At 46.8% G+C, this 19,231-nt stretch overlaps 1 protein-coding gene across 1 annotated transcript in view; it reads left to right on the top strand.

The window, feature by feature from the left end:
- SAE1 (SUMO1 activating enzyme subunit 1) overlaps positions 1–18,672 on the top strand; it is a 1,106,078-nt gene extending 1,087,406 nt beyond the window's left edge. Inside the window, exon 9 of the mRNA XM_069644537.1 lies at positions 16,742–18,672. Coding sequence (XP_069500638.1) covers positions 16,742–16,834 — 93 coding nt within the window. The 3' untranslated portion in view covers positions 16,835–18,672. The remainder of the gene's footprint in view (positions 1–16,741) is intronic.
- The last annotated feature ends 559 nt before the right edge of the window (positions 18,673–19,231 follow it).

A 19,231-nucleotide genomic window follows, 5' to 3' on the forward strand; every position in this document is an offset into this window, starting at 1 on the left:
GTGGAAATGCGCTTCGCGTCTTTATCGCAAAATTGTTATGGAAAGATTGGCCCAGTTCAGAACACGTTAAAGAGAGCTTGGAGGCGACCCAATGGAAAGGCGAGGATTAAGAAACCTCACTCGATCCGGCAGAAAGGGAAGCCAGGCGGACACGGTACCTTGTTTGTGGAGAGACAGCTCCAACGGGGGCAGTTGTTCCTGGTGGTGGATGCACGTCTGGTCTTTGCCAAGAGTAGAGATGATCTCGTCGTCGAAGAAAAGCGAAGTCCGGTGCACCACCAGGGAATAGACCAGCCGCGGAGTGCTCCGTCACAAGGCACCACCTTTTGGTCGCGGTACATGGGTAGTGGCTATCCGGTTGCCGAGGTGCTCTGCACGGGCAATTCGACCACTGCGTCCTGGAGCGAAGAAAAAGCAAAGGGGACTGGTTGTTCCCACCAGTCAGGGGAAGAGACTCTCCGGCAGGGAGATCTCCTCTGTCGTCAGGAAGTAGTGAGTCGGTTCCGCAGGGCTCCACCGCAGGGGTCATTGCAGGTCGGCTCAGCTTTACCCTCGTCGGATTCTTAGGTCCTGTGGCGACTTCTGAAGATCCAGTCCCAAAAGCCCTGCTTTTATGCAGAAAACCCCCATTCATTCAGCCTAGCTGTCAATCAAAACACACTAAGTGGTGAGCGGGGTGGCTCACCACTTGGGCCAATCACACCAGAGTGCGACTGGAGTTGGCAAGGCAACTCAGTCCAGGGTGCCTTAACCCCCTCCCACACCCCTGTGTTAACCCAGACAGAATGGCACCACTTTGGAGGGTCTCTGTCCAGAAGCCCGCCGAAAGTGGAACAAAGGGCTCAACCTTTGGTTTAGGAGTCACAGAGACGAACACAGACGCCATTTTTAAAAACCGAGTTCTGGCAGAAAATACCATCCGATAGACTTATTTAAGATAAGTAAACCGGTGGTATGTTGGAGATTAACGAGGAAAAGTATCAATCTCCAACAATGGGAAGAATCCCATAGGGTTATATTCAGGGTCGAACATAACAAGTAGTTTCCACTGCCACCAGCCAAATCTCGACGAGGGGGGACGGGACAGTGCCCCCTCGAATAACAGACCCAGGAGTAATCTAATTACCCCTACTAGTACGTCCACAATAGGATGGTTTGTACTAGTTCTGTTAGTAAATTTAGGTCTAGTAAAGCCAATGGTGACTTTACATGCCCGGGGAGACAGTAGTCAGTCCCCGGGTATGGAGTCTATGATGGAGGTCCGCTAGGACGCCCCAGTGCTACGGCACGGAGGGTGCAGTGTAACATACATAGCAAAACATATGAGACCCTATGGAGTAAAAGACCCCATAGCCCATAGAACACATTGACATTCAAAGGAATTACACACACTCATGTCCAAGAGTGGGAGAAAGAGTCTCACTCTTGGCAGGATGGAAAAAAACAAACTCCAGAAATCCAGCAAAGCTGCTGGGGGACTCACTAGGTTAGGAAATTCAGCCTAAACAGAGAATTCTCCCTAACAACTATGTACACACACGATGGGGTCTCTGATGACTTTGTAAGTGATTTCAATCAGGCACACACCCAAGTCTCGCCCAGCATGTAGTACGCAAATGAAACCCTTATTTATTTTTATCTATAAATTCAATATTCTGAATGATACACCACTCATATCACACCCTTCTCGAAATAACCCCCAGGTTACACTGAACCAGGAATCAGGCTGGTTGTAAAGGTAAATAGTTGTTTATTTAGAATTTAAAATCACAATATAGTTTTAATAGGTAACAATCACCAATGGGGTGACGGGAACAATGAATAATATCTTTAATGCACTAGGAATGAAGTAATGAACACAGAAATAATGCAGCAAAGAAAATAATACTTTTGGGTTGGTTTGGAACAGATAGCACTATGGTTAGAGGTTCCCCCTGCAACACCCCTCAACCCACCAATAGGCAATTTAAATAGATGTGAGGCGTGAACAGGTAATCGGGAATAACACAGACCAAACCAAATATCACTCCCACCTTCCCCTTTAAACATACGAGAAATACAGATTTGACTTTTCATCCATCAGGATGGCTTTTGAAATTGGCTGAGCAAAAACACAAAATATGTTCAAAAATGCTTACATTATTATAAATTACTACAGGAGCCGCTTTGAACGGATGCAAGCAAACACAAGCAATGATTTAATCAAAAGGAAACAGTTGGGATCTCAAAGGCCAAGTGAGAAATAATTGAAATGTAATTCTCACGTGTAAAACGTTTCCAAATGTCAATTCGCTGCAAACTTTTACTTATGCGATTTTTGATATAACGGGTCAATTGCACTGTTTTTGATTTGCACTAAAAGTAAGTTTGATAGTCTACCTTCACACGAAAGTCCAACAGACATTCAGTGGTCCTTTGTTAGCGCCACAATTTGACTTTGTAAACATTGTACTTCCACAGAGCAGATATTTTTAAAAACTGCAGTTTGTAAATTGAAAACTTCTTCTGTGAAACCCATCTATTGAATAAAATAAATGTAAAGTATTGTTTATAATTAGTTTATTTTATCTATAATTTAAGATGCAACCGTATCCAATTTACTTCTTTAAATCATTATTTTCCTTTTTGAAAATAAATGTCATATTAAACTAAGCTACAATCTATCATGTATCTACCAAGTAGGATGCAAATTGCTTCCTTCAGCAATTGTCTTGTTTGAAAGAAATATGTGGCATACTAAACCAAACACAAATAGGAACTATACAAAGCAAATGGCAAGCTCTTAATGACAATTGTGAATGGCACGACAATAATGGCAGGATATATTTTTGTGCAGTTTTTTAGCAATTTGTTCCAGATCATTCTCCTGAATTGAGGATTTTAACTTATGTCTGCATATTTTTAAAGTTGAAACATAAACGGATACATAACTGGTAACATGCACTATGGTTCAATAATGCCGCCTTGCAGTTCTGGTGATATTTCTAAACCCATCATTCGAATGGATTGTGTCCACTCACATATTCCTCATCTTTAGAAATCTTACTCTCCAGCACCTTCTGAAAAAGAATTTCAGCAGAGGCCGCTGTGCATATTAGCGGTCAATTCGATGTCCCTCGAGGGCCTCCGCCTCGATGTCATCATAGGAATATATAGCACGCACAGCGCCCGTTCCCTTCAGTTCTGTTTCGCGCTTCGGTTTCTCTGAAAACTGCAAATACTCATGTACGATTGCCTCGCCATCAACCCGAAGACTTGGTCAAAGAAATGTCTTGATTACGGCACCAAGATGTCTATCAAAGCTCCTCATCGAGTGAGTCTGTGGGGATCTGCGTGATTTTACCGAAAATTGGGGGTCAGACTTTTGGGAGTCGAACATTTGGTATTCAGTCCTTTTGTACAATACCAGTCTGTGGTGCCTTGCTTTCATCTAAGAAGATGAAGAAAAGGCGTTATAGGTCACCTTCCACTTTCTCTGATTCCTCTTCTGAGAGAAAGATAACCTGCCCAAGCAATTCAGCGACTCCTGCCGAATGGGAGGTGTTCAGACAAGAAATGCCAAGTGTTTGACCCCTTCGAAAGAAAAAGCAAAGACCCATATTCCTTTTGTGGCGTCAAAAGCCAACAAGGAAAGGGCTAAGGTGAAATCCTGTACGCCCTCGAGCCTGGGACACAGGCTTGAAACCCCTCAAACTGTCTAGGTCTCGACACAGCGATAAACACTCTTATCGAGTTGTGGGTTGTGCCCCTCTAAGGCTCCTTCAATGCCAGGAGCGTCAAAATCATTGACGGCATTAGTGTGGAAAACATTGTCGCCATTGGTATCGAAGCCATCAACGCCATCGGTGTCAAAGCCATCAACTCCTTTACCTGTTAAACATTCGATGATCTTGGAGGTTGAAAAATCATAGGAACCTTTACCAAGGAAAGACTTTTTCAAATTTTCGTCTTCTATTTATGAATAACACAAACTTTCAGACAAAGATACTCCTGCAATTGATTTGGCCTTTGGCACACCTAATGTCCCGGAGGCCCTAATCTTGGAGTCAAGATTGAAGGACCTATATGAAAACCTTCAGTCGGCAAGTGGCATAGACACATCACCAGAGCTTGAATTTGGTAAACCTGACCAGGCAGAACATGCAGATGCCTCATACAGACACCTTATGGCAGGCCTGCTCCTCCATTCATGCAAGTTGACCTTACGGACATACTTGACAAGGGTCATCAGAGGAATCCTGTATTTCCTTTTCATATCGCGCTACAGAAAAGGGTAAAGGTGTATTGGGAGGCATCTGAAACAAGTCTGGTAGTAAATGAGTATCTCGCCAGAAGTACATTGCTTTGAGTCGCAATCCAGACTACTTGTCAGAACACCCTACATCAGAGAGCCTGTTAGTTCAGGGAGCGACATCGGCATCTAAACAAGCAACATATTCAACCATACCGCCAGACGAGGCGATAAGCGGTTCGACGTAATGGCGAAGGAAGTCTTTTCTGCCGGGACCATGTCTCTAAAATCTGTACAGCGATGTAGGCTTACGTGGTTAAGGAAGTCTGGATTTGCACTGGTCATGCAGTCTAGGCTCCTCAACATGCCCTTTGACGGCACTCTGCTGTTTGGCTGCAAGGCCGACGAAAGCCTAGAGAAGCTGCAGAGATCAAAGGCAGCAGCCAAATCCCTTGGTGCTGCTATCAGACAGCCGCAACGATCCCACCCCAGTGGATAATCTTGGAGGGGTAGGTCCTTTAGTTTCTACTTCTCAGTTGGAAGAGTGAGAGGACTAGCTAGTCAAAGGGGCCAAAGAAGATTCCCGCCTGGTAGACGAGGGAGGGGTGCCAACTCCGCCCAAGCAACAGCTCCTTTACCATCAGCTGCTGCTTCAGACGCTGCAAAATCTATCTGAGGTCTTAACTCACAAGACCCCGGTGGGAGGCAGACTCTCAGAGCATCTGCAAGAATGGGGAGGTATTTATGCAGATGGGTGCGCGTTGGAAAAAAGTGGCCCAGGATTACTGCCACCCCTTTTTAAGAAGGCCTCAGGACCATATACCGGGGAGCCACTCGTTCAAGGATCCAGATCCGTTTCTTGAAGGAAAGAGGATTGATACCCATCTTGGACTTGAGATGATTGAAAATGTTTCTCACGAAGGACAGGTTCAAGATGGTCACTCTTTCTCTTTCTCAGATCCTTCAGGCCCTACAACTCCAGGATTGGATGGTGTCCTTGGACCCTCAGGATGCTTACTTCCATGTGCCAATCCATCACAAGCACAGAAAGTACCTGAGGTTCGCTGTTGGCGCTTCTCATTATCAGTTTCAAGTTCTGCCATTAGGGCTCACCTCTGCCCCAAGGGTTTTCACCAAGTTGATAGCAGTAGTTGCAGCGAGTCTCAGGAGAGGGGGGATTCATGTCTAACGCTACCTGTACGACTGGCTGATCAGGGCCAGTTCCCCCGAACAGGCCCTGGAACATCTCAGCATCACCTGCCTCTCTGTTCACAGACTGGGCTTCTCCCTCAACTTCAAGAACTCCCACGTGTTATCTCAAAAACTCCAATTCATCGTAGCAGTCCTGGATGCTGCCTCGGAAAATGCCTCACCACCCAAGGTGAGGGCTCAGCACATTCGGTACATGGTCACCAGATTTCAGAGTGCCCAGCGTCTTACGGCCTTCGACTTTTTGAGGTTGCTCAGCCTCATGACATCCTGCACTTTTCTGGTTACAGAGGCACGCCTGAGCATGTTATCCCTCCAATGGGCCCTCAGGACACAATGGTCTCAGTTCTCAGGCAAGATGTCGGATCTGCTACAGGTTCCAAACAGGGCCATACAGGATCTCTTGTGGTTGGCCTACAAGGACAATATTCTGAAGGGAGAACCTTTTTGGCAACTATGGCCAGACATAACAGTAGTTAGACATCTCACTCACGCGGTATCGAGCCCATGCCAATGATCTGCCCGCATTTGTTGTTCTCCATCGGAGTCCAAACTACATGTCAACCTTTTAGAGCTGAGGGTGATCAGACTAGCGCTGAAGACCTTTCTGCCCTCTGCATGGGGAAAGTATGTTCTTATAATGACACACAACACAGTGGCCATGTACTACCGCAACATGAGAGGAGGTGTAGGCAATGGAGTAACTTTGCTGAAAATGTTGGGGGGACATGACATCTGAAGAAAAGGTGCCCCAGCCAAATGAATGGGGACAAAATGGTGTGCCATGAAAGTTGGGGGGAACAAACACCCCTGCCCCCCCCTAAAATTACGCCCATGGGTGTAGGGGTCACTACCAATGTGTAGAGGGGCAATGCAGCTCTAGTTCTGGGCAATTCAAGAAGGAATCTCCCTATCGGCAGTTCACCTAGCCGGAGAGGTTAACGCAGCAGCGGACAATCTGAGGAAGCAGAGCACAGTCTCCCCCTTTGGTGAACCGCTCAAGTGGATCTGTTCGTGACCAGTGTCAACCGGAAGTCAGAACTGTTCTGCTCCAGGGAATTTCCCCTAAGAGAAGCTCTAGGGGTCACTTTTATAGTGGACTGGGAGTTTCCACTCCTGTACGCATTTCCTCCAGTCCCAGTCTTTCCTCATGTGATCAGGAGGTTGAGAAAGTTTGGAAATTCCATTATCCTAATTGCTCTGTATTGGGCCAGGAGGACGTGTCCATCTGCCCTCCAATGCGCCTTCCACAAAGAGAAGACCTCTCATGAGAGGAGGGTTGGGTTTTCCATCCGGATCTACGTGATCCGACAGCGACTGATTTTGCCACGGCCATAAAGTTCGCATGAGAAAGGTGCAAACCACCAAAAGTTTGCACCTTTCTCATGTGAACACACGTACATACCCACACCCCCACCCCCACACACACACAACACACCTATGACACCCCCCCACCCACACCCTCAACACACCCCCAACATAAACAAACCCCACTTACCTTCTTCACGCTGGGTCCCTGCAGCGCCAGTTCCCTTTCACTTTTATTTTTTTTTTTTAAGGAAAGGAAGGCTGCAGAGGTTCCCTCCGCAATTCCTGCTCACTATACTGTAATGTATAGTGAACGGGGTCACCCCTGCAGCCCCCTTTTTTTTCTTTTTTTTTTTTCCTACGGAAGGCTGCGGGGGTGTTCCCTGCTCACTATACTATAAATTATAGTGAGCGGTGCGATGCGGGGGATAGCCCTGCAGCCCCCATTTCTTTTCTTTTTTACAATGCTACCACCAAAGGATCGAACCTTTGGTGGTAGCATTTTTAGAACTTTTGGTCCTTGCAAACCTTTATAGTCGGTAAAAAAGTACAATTCCTTTCCATCCACCTTCACACATTGTTCCTGAGAGGTTGAGATATAAGGATTGGGACATCCCGGATGACGTAAAGGAGATTTTACTTTTGGGCAGAAGGCCAGCAACGAAATCCTTGTACTGCTGCCGTTGGAATCCATTCTTTGGCTGGTGCAGGGATAAGAATGTGGACCCTTTTCAGTGCAATACACTTTCTTTAAAACTCTATTGTATTTAACAACATTCAATAACAGACAGCAAATAACACAACATGCAGTCTAGCACTTCGTGCTGGGACTCACATTATTATTGTTCTGGCGCATTGTCCTGGCCGTCCGTACATGGATCGTTGGTTAGTTCCGCACAGCTGTATAGTGCACCTTTTGGAACAACAGGTACCCGGTTAGTGCCTTCTCGACTGGTCTGGTGCCTTAGTAAGGGTGCTCTTCTTGCTCTTCTGCTTTCCAGTCTGCGCTTATTGTCCCTCCGAAGTCATCCGTGTCGTTTCCATCCCTGGGTTCGAACAGTTCCTGTATCAATGCGTTCCATGCCAGTATCTTGTCACTGCTCCAGCTCATACCCCTCTGCAACTCTCCGGTCCATACTGTTGTCTCAGGCAGCGTCCATCTATTCAAGTCTGCCCACCTTGCCTCTGTGTTCTGGTCTGTTAGATTTCCACGCCATTGCGATCCGACGCTTTGCCAGAATGCTCATCAAGTCCTTCATTTTGGCTATGTGTGTTCTTTGCTGGCCACCTCTTGGAGACAGTCCCAGCAGATAAGATTCCGGTGACCACCGCCGCTCTTTCCTTAATGATGTCTCAGAACTTCATTATTACTGGGCAGGCCCAGAACAGATGGAGCATGTCAGCGTTTTCTGTTGCGCATCGAAGGCAGCTTTGGGTTTCTTTACTCCCCATGCTAGATATTCTTCTGGGGGTAAGGTATGCCCTTTGTGTGACATAAAGCTGTGTCTGTCTGAATCTCGCATGTCTAGAGACCTTCTGCGTATATCTTAAGGCCCTTGTCCATTCCTGGTCAGTAAAGGTCTTCTGGAGTTCTGCCTCCCATTTTTCTCATGCTTGCAGTTCCCTTAAGTTATTGCTTTTTAAAAGCTGTTCATAAAGCCTGGACACCGTATGTCCTCCTTCTGACACATCGCACCATTTTTCTAGTTCCCTCTGTGTTTCAGGGTTCTCGGCTAGGCCTGGCCATCTCTTTTTTTATCCTTTTAGACCATGCTATTGTGCAGCATGAACTGGCAGTTGAGTATGTCATAATCTTCCATTTGGGTTTGGAATTCCACCCATTGTTCCTCTTTCTACAAATCTCCAAGCTGAGCTACACCTTTGGCTTCCCAGTTTTTCCGATACGTTGCAAGGGCTTCGGGTCTGGTACTAGCCAATCCTGCAAAGGGGATCTGCAAGGAGCAAGGGTCTGGGGTTCCCTGGATTTTCCACACTTTCTTCCATAGGGTCAGCCCTAGTCTGTCCAGGGGGGGAAGGGTTTTGGTCCAGGACTTCTCCATCCGTATTATTTCTCACAGAAAAACATTGCTGTAGTACCGGCTGGAACAATGAGCCTATGGATGCGTCGTCCCCAAGCCACCAAACCTCAAATTGCAGCTGCCGTGCCAGGTAGTAGCACACAAAGTCTGGTAATTTGATTCTCCCACAACTCATAGTCTGTGTAAAGTCTTTAGGGCTGACCTGTTTCTCCCTCGACCCCATAGGAATCCCTGTACTGTTGTTTTTCATTGTTTGAAGAATGTCCCGGGTATGTTATGGGGTATGTTTTCGAAATGGTATAATAGGTGGGGTAGTACTGTCATTTTTAGCAGGGCTGCTCTCCCCATCATCCCTAGTGGTAGTGCCTTCCAGAACTCCATGGCCTTCACTGTTTTCTCTAGAGCGCCTTGTGTGTATCCATGGGGGTCATGGTGTTCTGTCTATTCCCAAATTGCGGAAGGTGCGTGATGGCCATGTGAGGCTCAAGTCTGGCAATTGGTCTGTGGGAACTCATCGAAGCTCTGCTAGGGGTACAGGGAGGATTTGTCTTTATTAATGGAAATAGCTGACAGTTTAGCAAATGCGTCTATCACTTCCAGCAAATCTGGTAGGTTAACTCATGGAATTGCAGTAAATAGGAGCTGATCGTCTGCGTACAATGAGACTAGGTGTATATCTATTTCGATCCCTGTCTCCTTGTAGTCTGCTCACAAGAAGGCTGCCAATGGCTCCAAAGCCAGTATATAAAGCATCAGGGACAGCAGGCAGCCCTGCTTCGTGCCCCTGTATATTCTACAAGCCTCGGAAATGTCTACCCGTCTTTACTCTTGCCCTGGGGTCCTTTATATAGTAACTTGATCCATCTGAGGAAGCCCTCCCCTATTCCGAAGTGGGCGAGTGCGCTCAACAACCAGTTCCAGGCCTGCCTGGCCTGTTGCCCTCTGCATGCCCCAACGTCTCCCAGACGGTATTGCACTGTAACCTTGGCGCTACAAGTTCGGCTGTTTCCTCCCCTGTCATGGTCGCCTGTGTTTCTTCCCTTTCTATTGCTAGTTCTGTTTTCCCAAGTTCGTCCACAACACTCCCTATAAGGCCTGCTGTCTTCACAATCGCTGCTCCCATGACCACCACTTTAAAGGCATCCCATACTGTCCCGGATCTGTCTACACTGCCTGTATTAAGTTGGAAATAGTCTTCTTTTGTGTCCTGCAGGTGTTGTTGAAATTCCCCTTCCATCAGTCCTTCCGCCTTTAGTCGCCATGTCGGTATAGGGGCCTTCCTATGTGTATATGCCCATGGTACTACTAGCAGGTCGTGGTCTGAGAGTGCTCTAGCTCTGAGGTGTGCACTTGTGAATTCCCCCAGTGTTTGACTGTGGTCAATACGTGTAAACGTTCCATGTGGGGCGCTATAATGTGAGCACCCTCTGTATTCTGCATGTAATCTCCTCAGACGTCTTCGAGTGTCAGTTGATTGAGAATCCTCTGCAGGGCTTTAGACGGTGGTGCTGGCTTTTTTATATTTATTGTCCAACTTGTGAAGTAGTGGGTTGAGTGTACAGTTAGTCCCCTGCCTAGACAAAGGGTGCCTCCCTGTATGGGGCAAGTCGGGGTACCAATTTCTTGAAGAACATGGTTGCGTCGTGGTTCGGGGCGTAGGGGTTGATCAGACACTTTTTTTTTTTTTACTCCAACATTCCATACACTATCACCATTCTGCCCTCCGTGTCTTGTTTCTGCGTTATCAACTGAAATGGGACATTGGGTGCAATCCACGTCAGCACTACTCCGGCGTGGTTGGAATAGGTCGAACCAAATATTTGTCCCACCTTTTTTTTTTTTTTAGCCATCCTGGACTGCTTTTCTTTCGTTAAGTGGGTTTCTTGCAGCATAGCTATTTTCACTTTTGATCTGTTGAGCCAGGTATATACTCTCAACCCTCTTAACATAGTCATTCAGCCCTCAGACATTCCAAGCGGCTACTGTTACTTCTGTGCTCATTTTACCAGCTTCTGCTTTGGCTTGTGAATACCCATGAGCCTGCGTGTACTCCTATGCTTGTCTTCTGTCCTCTTGGCGCTGTGTTGTGCAGTTTATATACAGCCTATTTTCAGTGCAGGTTTTGTCAAGTTTCTTTGTCTTGGGGGGGTGCGTTGTGGAATTCTTTCTTTTTTTGTGCTTCGATCTCTTTGCCTCTTGCGCCTTCGTAATTTCCATTGCGTGTAAAGTGTTCTCCCCTTCTTGTGCTACCTTTCAACCAACAAGCTTTAACTATTAACCAACGTCTAGCCACCCTCCCCCTGCTCGGGCTCCACCGCTTTCCTTGCTCTGCTCCCGTCACTTGGGGCAGGCTCGCCGCAGTGTGATGCCTTAGAACTGGCTCAAATCCATGGGGTTCCTTGTCGTGGCAATCATGGGCCTCAATGGCGCTCCCGGAAGCGGTTTTCTGGTTAGGGCTCTGGGGGCTCTTTGCACAGCAAAGCCTTGGGAGAGCATCCCGGCTCCCACCTCTTGCAGCAGTAGGTTTTCTACGTAATTCGTGGGGTCTTCCTTCCTCTCCCTCTGGTAGACCGTTCCGTGCATTATTTCGTCAAGCTCTCCCTTCTGCATCTTCCATCCTGTGTTCGAGTGTTTGTATATGTTCAAGCACATCCAGCATTTGGGATTGGGCAGTTGTGATGTTGGTAGTGTTGTTTTGTACTTGTTGCTCCACCATGCTCGCTCGGTCCACCAGGGACCGTACATCTTGCCTCAGGAGGCCCACATCAACGATGACCGCATCCAATTTGTGCTCCAATGACGCTTTCAACGCTGCTATGGCCTCGAGTATGGGACCGCCTTCCGTCTTGTTGCTCAGGACTTGTCCTCATGCCGGCCTCTGTTGGGGTGTGCTGGTTTGTCATTTTTGCTGGTGAACGTCGCCATGCTGGTATGCTTGCCCTTCCCTCCTTTTGGTTTGTCTGGCATCTCTCTGCCGCTTGCGTAAGGTGTGCATGTTGCGTTCTTGTCTGTCACCCAGTGCTGGGTTTGCTTTTTGTTGTACCTATTACTGAAGCGTTGGGGTGGGGGGGGGGGGGGGGGGTTAGCTCCGGCTTCAGGGTTCTTACATTATCTTTGTCCGGGGTTGACTGTGCAGCCACTTTACCAGTCCGGGCTGAAGCCCCCTCCCCCACCAGTGAGAACCGTTGGTCAATGTCTGTGCTCCCTTGTTTGGTTTTGCTTCCCCTGCTTGCGCTTATTTATTGTTGGTGCAACGCGGTAACCAGAAGGTCGCCCCCTCTGCATATGGTTGCGCTTATTACTGTTGTGCCGTGAGGTCGCCAGGAGTATATCCCTTGTTCTATGTGGAGCTATTGTGTGTTGCACTGCACCGTGGGTGTGCCCTTGGGGGGTGGTAGACTTGTTACCCCTCCTCGTGTGCCGGTCGCGTGCCCTGCTGTCAGCGTCAAGGTGATGTGTGCTTGAGGGCTGTGGCAGCTCGTGCTCTGTTTACCTTGGTGATCCCCAGCTGACTTCTGCCTTTTTTCGTGCTGTTGCACTGTCAAGCCGGCTCAATAGATTGTGCTCTCTCACGTTCTTGACTGATAGTGGATGCCATCTGGGTCATTCCCCCTCCCCTCTTCACGTGGGCAATATTGCTGAAGGCCCTTCTGTGGACTTCAACCCCCTCTTAAGCATCTGGAATTATGTTGGAGGTGGTCTCTCTGTTCCACCGTGTATGTAGATTTCTCCCTCTACCGCTCTCAGCCTCTGGAGTTGCTCCCCCAAGGCTTGCACTCACTTCCGGGCAGCTACACAGCGTCTATGGTTGCTCCCTCAACTGCTCGTGTCGACCTGTCTTTTGTTTTTTTATTTATTTATCCCTCTTCACTTCACCGGGGTGCCTTGAGAAATTTGCATAGAGCTCCATGTGTATATTCTTGAGCTTACCTGTTAGCCGTGGGCCCAGTCGATCCCCTTTGGTTGCGTTCCGCCTGAGGCAGGCGTTCTTAAGATCTGCCTTGTTTGGATGTTCCTGTTTTCCTGGGGGTGACTGGTCAGCCACCTCTCTCCCCCCACTGTTCTGCGCTGCTATGCCAAATCAATGGGTTGTGTTCTCCCTCGTCCTCAAGTTAGTAACAGGTAATTTCTGTGACTCCTACTCGTTGGGGACTTCTGCTGCGCAGTATCCCTCTTTGCTTGCGCTCTCACCTGGTATGTGGCTCGCTCCTGCTGTCGCGGGTTGGCCGGAGGTTGTGGATATCCGGGAGCGATGTAAAATGCCTCCCGGGACGTTGTGGAGGTCTCTTCTCCCCCTGCGCTCTGCTATGTTCAATGTGTTATGCACTTTGCTGTTGGCGGCCCATCTGCTTGCTGTTGGTGGCTCTGTCCCCCTACTCTGGGCCTCAGGCGTATTATGGGTGATCTCTCCTCACTCCCCGCCGCGTGTGCTGACCTCACTCCCCTTCTCGGGCGGCCGCCGGCGTTGGGTGCGTGGGACCGGGTACACTGTATACTTCGATGTCTCACAGGCTCTAGTGTTCTATTATCCGTGTCTGCACTCGCTCTCATGCGTAGGTATTCGTAACAGGAGCTTCCAATGGTCCCATACCTCCGCTGCAGGTGTGCCCCTTTCTTCCCTTTCTCAGGGGCTGTTTGTGCTGGGGGCGCTTTCAGTTTGTTCCTCTGTGTGCGCGGTTTATTATCTCCGTCCCTGGCCTGTCAGAGGTGTTGTGAGCCTGGGCGCTGTTTCGTCCCTTTATTCTCCTCCCCTAGGAGTCCTGTGTTGGTTGACTGGTTGTGCCTCTCCCTTATGTCCAGCCGTGCTCCTGGGATGGCGTAATGGCCTCCCATGTCTGTACTGAAGCTCTCGGGACACGCACTGCCACGCGGCGTGGAGTGTCCTCAGCAGTCATTTGCTGATGAGGCTCTCTACCCCAGGGCGGGCTTACCTGGGCCTCTCTGTGTGTTGGCGGCACAGGAGGGGGGGGGCTGCTCCCCGTCGTTCACACTCCCCCGCTTCACCCGCCCGTGGCCTGCTTACTGTTTCCCGGGCTTGCCGCTCGTTCCCCGCCCGGGGTCCTCTGTGCTGTCCCTCCACCGCTCCTCTCCAGTGTCCACTGCCCTCCGTCTGCGTTTTAGCCCCTCTTCTGTGCCTTCAGGATCAGGCGGCCACTCTTCACCTTTGGGCTGAGGCTGGGTCATCGCGTGGGTCCCTCCTTGGCTCTCGCCACCATTTTGTTGCCTGCGCTTTTGTTTTCCTCCGACACCAGCTCAGGAATCTGCTACCTGGCCACTCCTCGCCCGGGGGCTACCATCTGCCATCTTGGCGGCAACTACGCAGGTTCTTCTCAGTGGTATCTAGGCAGTTCCTCTCCCTCTTGCGCTGCAGGCTTCACCCAGACGTGCTCCTCATGTTCCGACGACTTTCTGTCGTATTTATTTTCTGTTTTATGGAAAATCGTTCCAGTCTGGCGAATTTGTCTATAGGATCACTGAGGAGCTCCGAAATGCAGCCGCTCATCGCATGGCTCCCAAGCCACACTCCCCTTTTCAGTGCAATACACTTATGGTGTTGTCTTTCTTGTTACGCTTGGCAAATCTGGGGCTCCAGATTGGAACCATCAAAGGGTACTTGGTGGGCGGCGCTGTCAGTTTTCAAGCGCATGTCGGAAGAGGTGGTATACTTCAAGATGCCATTAGTCCTAATATTTCTAAAGGGCCTCACTAACGTGTTCCCACCTTTTCCATTTCAAGTTAGTTTGGGACCTTAATCTGGTACTAACATTTCTTATGTGCGCTACTTTTAAGTCACTCCATTCGTGTCTCTTAAGATTGACTTTTAAGACTATCCTACTAGTTGCACTAACATCAGCCCGCAGGGTGAGCGACCTACAGGCCTCATCTAGTAAAACACTGTTTACAACCTTTTTTAAGGACAAGGTTCTTCTTAAGGTCAAGCCAACTTTCCTTCCAAAAATTGTCAAACTTTCACATATCTCAGAAAATGTTGTTTCCATCATTTTATCTGCCCCCGACATCCTGGCAAGGATGAGCCGAGGCTACATAGGCTGAATCCAAGAAGAGCACTTGGCTTTTACATCTCCCTTGGCTTAAATACTTCAGGATGACTGACTTTTTGTGGGGTATACTGGTCATAGTTTGGGACTACCAGTCCCAAAACAAACCTTATCCAGATGAATCATATTGGACATTGCTGAATGGCTGGAAAAGATCCTCCAGATGGCCTGAGGGCCCATTCCACAAGGGGCATGGCAACGTCTTCTGCTTTACAGAGAGGGGTGCCGATGCATATTTGTGCGGCAGCAACATGGTCTACTATTCATACTTTCACAACATATTACTGCCTGGGTGCATCTTCAGGCCAGGAACGAGGATTCGGAAAGGCAGTCTTAATATTCCATATATTATTCCATGACAAATCTGAAAATTCTTACTCCCTCCTCCAAAACTGACACTGCTAAAGATTAAAGATGAGGAAGAGGACACAATCCATTTGAAGAACAAGTGACTTACCCCCTGGTAACGTTCTTTCGGCTGGATGTTCCTCCCACATATTCCTCATCGCCTCTCCCAGCCTACCCTGCAGTAGAATTTCCGTGCTTTACACCTTATGATGTTTCAAGGTCTTATACTGCCTTGGACGCTCTGATGCCGGTAGTTCTATAAGGAGGAGGAGGCGGCGTAAAAAACGGAACTGAAGCTAACCTGCGCTGCGCATGCTATTTATACCTGTGATGACGTTGACTTTGAGACTGAGCCTTTTTAGAGACATCGAGTCTACCGATTCGATGCACAGCGCCCTGTGAGGAAATAAACGATTCCAAAGCAGCTGAAGGTGGAGAGGAAGATATCTAAAGATGAGGAATACGTGGTAGGAACATCCAGTCGAAATACGTTACCAGGGGAAAGTAACTTGTTAGTCTCTCATAGTTTATCATGTCAGCCCAACCACTCAGTGGCATTAACTAATTAATCCAACGTAGCCACTCTTCCCATGGCAGTCTGCGAATGCTTAGTTTCTTTCATGTTCTCCACAGAAAGATGAAAGACTATTTACAGAGTGCCTAATGTACCCCGTTCCTGATGAATATCTCGATCAATCTCTTGGCCCTTATTATGCCCTTTTCCCTGTCTATTGTCGTAGCTTAGACTAGATGGGAAATAACATGCTTGGGCCCCCTGGCAGATTCCCTCTTATGTCTGTCTTCTTACAGACATAACCATGTGCATCCTAATCCTCAGTTAAGCGAGCAAAACAATTAGCTAGGTGTACAGCTTTGAAGCACTTTACCTGTGCATAAACTCTATATAAATAAAATGAATAAACAATAAATTAATACATTCCGAAGAAAATATTTTAGCATATTTAGGACAAAAATAGTCCTCTTTTGTGGTTTGCTAATGCAGTAGATTGCATCTGTAGTTTTTATTTCAACAGTGAATTTCACTTGTGAAGTGTACTTTTAAATTGAACAATATTTTAGTGTACTGTCTGCTGCTGCCTTCCTCCTGACTTTTTCTACAGTGGGGCCTGTATGTGGACTCTAGAGATTTCATACCGACTTTGGAGGAGCACACTCCTACCCTAAACTTGTTCTGGCCCTTTATCCGTGCAGTTCCCTTCACCCCTCCTCGTGGTATCCCTTTTTTTCGCCATCTTGCATTTTGCTATGTGAACTTTAAGTAAGCTTTGCCTGCAGTGCTTTATAATCTTTGCTTTTTCATTTTAATCATGTCTCTACTTTGCATAATTTGTTAGTGCCATTATGCCTCCTCAGAGTGCTCTGAACAGATACAATAGATCAATTATCAGCAAACGGAAGAGAATGTTGATGCTTTCACTTGTCATGATCTTGAACAGAATGGGAAATAAAGGGCGCACAATATTGACGCTTGAAGATTTGATGTTGCTATGTAGCTGGCTCTTGACTTGTCCTCCTTTCACCTCTAGGCTTTATCACAGAGAGACCCGCCACACAACAACTTTTTCTTTTTCGATGGAATGAAAGGAACCGGGATTGTTGACTGTCTGGGTACCAAGTAACCAAAGCATGCTGCTTGCCACGGCCGCGAAGAACATTCAATGTGGAGACAAACCGGAAAAGACATTTTTAACCCTGGGACTCCCCCATGGCAGCAGTGCTCATGGTGCCTATGACGATTGCTTTAAATTGTTAGTAGAATGCACTGTTTTGTGAACTTGACACTTATGGACTGTTCCCTGAGATGCAACGCCATTTAGGTTGGAGCGCTATATTTTATTTGTGTAAATCTCATGCATGAAACATTTTTCTAGGAACTGCATAATTGTAGGAAGAGGCATTTGTGTGTAATGGGCAGGGGTTTAGTTGTGAGGAGGGCTGTAGTAAGGATCAGCATTTGAATTAGTGTGTGCTGTCCTATCTCAATTGAGTGCTGTGGCCACTTTCCCATTATCTTCCCATTCCTTCTTATAGTACTTGAGCAAGCACCATGAACCAACTCTTTTAGAACAATTTTGTGAGTATCGTGAACGTTGAATAATTACGTCATCATAAAGGCAAACCACATAGTACACCAGCCTTAAGGTGACTTAAATGGGTGGCCTTTGTAGGCTGTCATTAATTTGTTCCCCTCAAGTGACACCATGTCTGGTAGCCTGAAATAAGGGTTGGACATTATTTCTTTTTTTCCTTCTGTGCAAGTTTGAATTTGTCCCAGGTCTCTAGTCAGTGCTAGCCCCTCCAATTTCCTGTTTAAAGACCTGTTTGAAATTAGGTTTATTAAACTGCCATAGCCCTACCTTTGTTGGCAGTCCCAGGTAATGTTTAATTTGCCTTGTTGAGCGCAGTGCTATAGCACCTTTTCAGGGACTTGACGGTGGTCGCATTCTCCCTTATGCAATTGGTGGTCTTATTACAACTGTTCACATTAACTTTGTTCTCAATAGCCCCAGTGTCATCCTCAGGCTATTCCATAGTTCTGTGTCTCCAAGTCTTTTCCTTTGGGTGTTGGAGAGGGACCATTGTGAGAAGATAGTTTGTCCTGATTTAATTTAGCAATCTGCTCATGGAAGAAACCCGAGTAAGCGCACTGAGCGGGGGTTCTCTTTGTAGCCAGAGGCTGGGCATTGTTATCATTGGCGTTTCTACATTCCTCTTCCAAAGTTCCTCAGCCATGCTATTGGAAGACTATTTGTATCATGCACATTCTGTGCCCCTGGCGCCCTTGGCTTAACTTTTAAACTGGTAATAGTTTATCTGTCATTGAGTACAAGATTACCATGATTTGCACTGGAACCGCAATCTCATTTCATACAGGTCAAAACGTTAATGCCCTCTGTTCCTTGGTTAATAGGGCCTGATTTAAACGTTCAACTTCACCAATAATAAATGCTTAGCACGTTGCCAACCCCATAAGTAGATTTTGTTTGAAAATATTTTAAGTAACTTTATCAACATGTATTTTCTTACTAATAACAAATACACGCTAAATTGTCCTTGATTGCGCTTAAATTCATTTTGCTGACCTCCTAGAACCACACATTTTAAAAATGTCAGAGCTCACCTTGAATAGGTTTGTTCATCTCTAACCTTCCATGCTTCACATGGAGGCAATTGATGAAACTAATGGTCTCTCTTCTGTCCGTCTGTGAAATGATGAACTGTGCACTATTTACCATTCTACGGTTAGCCTGTTGCACTCTAGCTGTACACAATTTTCTTTAAATGTCCTGCTTTTAATTGCGATCTTTTTGGAATACATGTAATGTTTGTTCTCTCACAAGGATGTTATGGTCGCTGTTTTGGTGTGGCTAATAAAGTAATCGTTATATAATTCTAAAGTTGATCATTTTACCCACCAACCACCATGTTCAGTAAAGGGATGTGTTGCATAAACTTCTTCAGTTCTGTTGTGTGGATTAATACAAAGCAATATGGTCTTGAATTGTGTTGTAATTATTTAAGGGCACTGAAGTGTAACTATTGATAGCCATAAGCTCTTGTTTTCCCCACCTCCTTTCAAAATCCGTAATCTGTCTTGAAAGCGGAGTTCTGTTAAAGGTCATGGTGGCAATGTGTGTCTTGATAAGAGAAACGTTGAGTCTTTGGTTCAACACCGCCAATTAAGTAATCCTACATTTTTATATTAGTTAACTCATTCAAGATAGCTTACATCTGAAACTCCTCTTTTTGTAAAATAAATATTAAAAATAAAGTTTTTATAAAACCCTTTTTGTTTTACAGTTCACAGTATCCAACATAACGCCTCTCACCTCATGTTAGCAGGACTACAGTAGAGGGCATGAGAATGTGCAGACCTCGTGCACATGCCCAATCTATATGCCAAACTACTTCAAATGCTGTTATTTGATTTATCCAGCAGCATTAAAGAAAAACATTCTTAAGATGATTCCCTCTTCTTCAGCCTTGGAAACCTCTGTATTGAAAAACATAGGCAT

This window comes from Ambystoma mexicanum, chromosome 2p, assembly GCF_040938575.1.
Source record: "Ambystoma mexicanum isolate Mex_15411 chromosome 2p, UKY_AmexF1_1, whole genome shotgun sequence".
Taxonomy (NCBI): Eukaryota; Metazoa; Chordata; class Amphibia; order Caudata; family Ambystomatidae; genus Ambystoma; species Ambystoma mexicanum.